Genomic DNA, 5,473 nt, shown 5'->3' with positions numbered 1-5,473 from the left:
AGATAGAAGTAAAAAAAGGGTTTGTTATGTTTTGTTTTTTGTGTTTAGCTTTGTAATAATAATAATAATAATAATAATAATAATAGTCACATTTGCAGAATGCCTTTTTGTTCTTGATGCATTGTAAGGTCACACATTTGGACTTAATTTGTGTGATGGTAAAGCTGAGCTGGATGTGGATGTGATCTCAGGTCACAGTGGTGATGGCGGAGTTTATTGGAAGGGCGCTGGCACCCTGTGACGCCCCGTGGCGTGATCATGCATCCCTGCCTTAATTGTGCCACTTAGATATTTCTCAGTCATTGGATGATTTGTTGACGTTTTACTGACCGCTCCTTTAGTTTCGTCCCTTCTATTTTTTTGTATTTTAATATGCACGTGCTAGGTGGTGCAAGCGTGTGTTAGTGTTAGTGCCGTGCGCGCTCGTGGATCTGTATGCGTCTGTGTATCTGTCTGTGTGAGTCTGTGTGAGAGTCTATGTGTGTGTGTGTGTGTGTGTTTATGTGTGCGTGCGCGGTGCGCGACAGATGGCCGGCCTCTCCTCCCTCGGGGAAAGGCGGGATCTCGGCGAGCGCGCGCGCGTGTCAATCACCGGCTCCTCGTGTGATGGCTCCTGCCAGTGACGTGCCCACCATATGGCCCTGGCATCCGAGCTGGTATGTAACCTCTCGCGTGCGTGGAGCCATGCCACACCGTCTCCGCGCGCTGCCCGGGAAGGACTAGCACACGCACACACTCACGCGCGCGCGCGCGTACCCCAATGCACATACATGTACATTTACACACACACACATATACATACCATACATACATACATACATGAGCGATTGTACTCTTAAACGGAGCGTCATAGCGGGGTGCCGGTTCCTCATGATGATGATGAGGATGATGAGGATGATGATGATGATGGTAGTGATGATGGTCATGATGATGTAGACGGAAAAGGCGCCTTCGCTCGACAAAGTGCACTAGAAAAGAGGTGAGGTAGGATGCTGGGATACGATGTGCTACGAAAACTACATATCGACACAGCTCGTTAAAAAAACAACAAAAAAAATATCGACACGGTTTGGACCGGAAATCTCGTAATCGTGCTTTGCGCTCGCGCCGGTAGTGTTGTATCTCGACGTGTGTCCGTCATGCTCGAGGAAGGATTTATCCGCATCTCGCCGATTCCGAGTCAAAAAAGCACCTGATCAATAATTCAGATCGATGTACCGGAGCGCCGATGCCCAGGCGCAGGTTCGGCTCACCGAGGTGCGCGTGCGTATCGGTACATTTCGACGATGTCGCTTTGACTTTTCAGTGACGTCTCATTGTCTGCAAAACAAGGTGCGTGTGGAGCAATGCGATGTGTGTGTGTGTGTGTGTGTGTGTGTGTGTGTGAAGATATTGTTTACAGTATATATTTGATATTATTATTATTATTATTATTATTAATAATAAAATAACACTACACTTTATTATCCTGTATACAATATTGAAACATTTTGAAATCTTAGAACAGGTTTGTTTGCTGTTTTTTGTAATAAAAAAGCACATGAATGCCCAAAGGATTATATATTTATTATAGATCAGAATATTAAACTCTCTCTCTCTCTCTCTCTCTCTCTCTCTCTCTCTCTAAGTAGGCTACATGTCGGTATTTCAGCCTACATATTTGTATTACATGTTGATAAATATGTAGATTTATTATAATGTATTATAATATTGATATTTAATTATTAGGGTTTTTTTTGCCAGAGTAACAAATAAATAAATATTGAATATTTATCAGGGGTTTATGAGCTGCATCTTTTATTGTGATTTGTTGTGAATGCAATTTATGTTGAATGTTTCAGTTTTTCGATCTGAATTGGACCCATATCAGATTTGTTACCTGAATTTGCTCCTCATGCTGATGGTGATATGAGCTGTGCTGGAATGCTGCCAGGAGGAGGAATGGGTGGGAGTTGGGGGGGGTGGGGGGGTGTAAAGGGCGGACAGAGGGAGGGTGTGTGTGTGTGTGTGTGTGTGTGTGTGTGGTGGGGGAGAAGCAGCTCAAAGTGCCCCCCGAGACCCTCCGATGATCAGGGCCGCGCGAGCGGGGAATTCAGGGAGCGGGGGCCGTCTGGCGCTGTCCGACTTACCGCGAGTCGCCAAACACACCCGGGCCTGTCCACAACACCCGAGAGCAATCAAACCGGAAACCGACCAGGAATATAGTAACGTGACGTCACGCAATGAAAAAACAAAAAAAACACACGTTTGCATTTCGATTTTTCAACACACACACCTGGAGTTTCTACAATCCAGAATTTGGGCTCCAAAAGAAACATTTCATTTTACACATTTTACACTGAAAAAAAAGAATGATGATAAATAATAATTTTAATAGATTTTTCTTCAACAGAAAATTGATAAAATCACCAACCTGCACTGAAGGAAAATGATAATAATTAAAGGAAGTTATCGAATAAATCCACATTTATTACTCAAAAAAATAAAATAAATGCTGCTCATCAAAGCCTACATCCGTGTGTGTGTGTGTGTGTGTGTGTGTGTGTGTGTTTGTGTGTGTGTGTTCACTTATATGTTTATGTCATTAACAGATAATGCTTTCTGAGCATTTCCGGTGTCCTGAATCAGTCAGTATGATATGAGATGCAGAAGGTTCTGATATGATCACGAGATGAACACGACAGTCTCTCACACACGTGATGTACCCGGATGCGTCGTTGCCTCGGGGCTTTTGAAGCGACCATTTTATTATTAACTCTATCTATTTTGTTTCTGATTGAATTCATCAGTGCCATGTTGACGCGGTTATTCAGCGACGCGCAGAAGTTCCCAGGTTGGGCGGACGACAGCGGAAGCGACGACTCAAAGACGAAGGATGACGAGCACGAGCGGGGGTCGCGCGGCGACGACGACGCGGACGACGTGCTGGGCGACGCCAAGAGCACGAGTCGCGCACAGTCGGAGATCGCGGCGGACGAGGAGGAAGATGACGACGACGACGACGAGGACGACGACGACGGCGCGGACGACGACGAGGGCGGCGACAGGCCGAGGAAGCGCGGCCCCAAGAAGCGCCAGATGACCCCGGCGCGCCTCGAGCGCTCCAAGCTGCGGCGGCAGAAGGCGAACGCGCGCGAGCGCACGCGCATGCACGACCTGAACTCGGCGCTGGACAACTTGCGCAAAGTGGTGCCTTGCTACTCTAAGACGCAGAAACTGTCCAAGATCGAAACTCTGCGCCTCGCCAAGAACTACATCTGGGCGCTTTCTGAGATTTTGCGTAATGGAAAACGACCGGACGTCGTTTCATACGTGCAGACGTTGTGCAAAGGACTTTCGCAGCCGACAACGAATCTGGTGGCGGGCTGCCTGCAGCTCAACGCGCGAAACTTCCTCACTGACCTCTCTCACCAGGAGAGCGGGGCGGCGCGCTTTCACGCGCCCGACGCGTCCTTCGCCGCCGCCGCCGCCGCCGCGCACGCCTACCCGTACCAGTGCGCGCGTCTCGCGGGCCCTCAGTGCCAGTCCGGCGTGCACGGATACTGCTACGAGCCCGAGTACGCGGGCTCCGCCGACTACGACGCACGACGCAGCCCGACGCCCACGTGCGTCAACGGCGGGTTCGCGCTGCGATCGCACGAGGCCGTGTCACCGGAAATCGCGGACCGGGGATACCATCACTACTCCATGCACTACGCGGCTGCGCGCAGTCTCGCCTACGGCCCTGCGGGAGCGCGCGGAGGCGGAGGTGGTGGCGGTGGTGGTGGTGGTGGTGGTGGCGGCGGCGGTGGCGCAGGTGGTGGCGCTCATTCCGAGAACGTGCCGCCGTACCATGACGTGCACGCGCACCACCACCACGAACGCGCGCCCGCCTACGAGGAACTAAACTCCTTTTTTTCATAATTGGAAACAAACAAACAAAAAAATAATTGTGTCGATCGTCGTCAGATATTCCCGCGGGACTAAACACACACACACACACACACACACACACACACACACACACACACACACACACACACGTTTAATTAATGCAATCGAAATAAAAAGGATTTGCTGTTTTCCCCGGACTTTAAATGGAACTACAGCGGACTCGAACAGGAAAATGATGAATAAACGGATTAAAGTCTGCGGTTTTCCACATTCTCCTAAATTGTAATAACGGAATGCGTTACCCATGTAAAAAAATCATTTTAAATATAATAACATTAATAATAATAAAAAGAAAAACATCTCTGATATAAAAGTCGGGGATGTTTCATCTAAATAAACCATTAAGGTCTTTTTTTTCCAGTTGTTTTCGTTGTTCATTTTTTTGTTAACGATTTAATATAAAATTTAGTTTTAAAATTATTATTTTTTTATTGCAAAATTCTGGTCATGCCTACTTTTATTGTTTTTTTTACATATCCAACAGAAACCAGCCTTTGTTTTTTTAATTTAAAAATTAGCAATTTTGTTTTATAATTATTTCATCTAATGTGTTTATATATAAAATCACATTCACTTGAAGTATAAATATCATTGATTTGGTGACCAGAGCAGAAGAACTTTAAAGGAGTTTTCCAGGAAGAGAAATGGCGCGTGCAAAAACAAAAAAAAAAAAAAAAGAATTACTTTTTAATGTTCATTTTTTACATGTGATAAATAATTCGCTGTGTTTTGCGACTTTTAATTGAGGTTTGTTCGTGAATCTATAATTTCAGACCACGAGACCAACTGTAACGGTGTCACTGCACAAGGTACATTTTTCATGTAACACAAGTTACATTTATAAAACTTAAAATGACTGAACTTTATTTATTATTATGTAGTTTTATATCAGATCAACAATATCTCATTTCCACGCCTATATATTAGTGCACTCTTCCCCAAATCCAGTTTGTAGTTATTTGTGTTTATTTATGTCTAAAACGTTAATTAATTGATATAATAAAACATAAATAATAATAAGATAATTCCCTTTTTTAAACACACTTCATAATAAATATGGTCATAGTTATTATGTTCTGAAACAGGTTAATATAATAAATAAATAATTATTAAAATAATTACAAAAGCATTTGGAAATACCATTCGTCCAACATTCTTATAATCAATTATTTTTTTAAATCTGGCTCTATAAATGTGAGATCTTCTTACACTAACAAACAGACAAAAAAGTTTAAATAAAACAATAAAAAAATAGGCCAATCTTGCGCTTAGTACACAGATTCATACGATTCAAAAAGTCATAAATGCTTGATTTATGTCAAGTAAAAATGCATATAATAATAAAGTTGTCAAATGAATTACAAAAACACGAATAATTAATTAATTGTAGAAATGAGGTAAAAATCTAAATTGAAAAAAAAAAGACTGGTTCAATGCAGGATTTAAAGAAAAATAACAATGGGGTTCGCTGGATGATTCCTAGTGCATGATTTTCTTTCTTAAAGCTCGATATTCATTTATTAAAAATTATATTCGAAAT

General features: G+C 43.5%; 1 protein-coding gene across 3 annotated transcripts; it reads left to right on the top strand.

Annotated features, from left to right (window-relative positions):
- The first annotated feature begins 335 nt into the window (after positions 1–335).
- neurod2 (neuronal differentiation 2) lies at positions 336–4,274 on the top strand. Of its 3 annotated transcripts, none has more exons than XM_046853231.1 (2): positions 336–656; positions 2,790–4,274. In XM_046853231.1, the coding sequence occupies exons 1-2, from the start codon at positions 478–480 to the stop codon at positions 3,901–3,903; spliced, it is 1,293 nt and encodes a 430-aa protein (XP_046709187.1). In that variant the 5' UTR covers positions 336–477; the 3' UTR covers positions 3,904–4,274. The 3 variants fall into 3 exon arrangements, with proteins under 3 accessions (XP_046709187.1, XP_046709188.1, XP_046709189.1); XM_046853232.1 differs by lacking the exon at positions 336–656 and adding an exon at positions 667–979; XM_046853233.1 differs by lacking the exon at positions 336–656 and adding an exon at positions 667–1,332.
- The last annotated feature ends 1,199 nt before the right edge of the window (positions 4,275–5,473 follow it).

This window comes from Silurus meridionalis, chromosome 7, assembly GCF_014805685.1.
Source record: "Silurus meridionalis isolate SWU-2019-XX chromosome 7, ASM1480568v1, whole genome shotgun sequence".
NCBI lineage: Eukaryota > Metazoa > Chordata > Actinopteri > Siluriformes > Siluridae > Silurus > Silurus meridionalis.
This window is presented reverse-complemented; position numbering and strand designations above follow the sequence as displayed.

Coding starts and splice junctions, on each gene's coding strand:
- neurod2 (XM_046853231.1), top strand. CDS start 478: ATGTGTGTGTGTGTGTGTGTGTTTATGTGTGCGTGCGCGGTGCGCGAC. Junction 657..2,789: donor TGGCCCTGGCATCCGAGCTG/GTATGTAACCTC, acceptor TGAATTCATCAG/TGCCATGTTGACGCGGTTAT.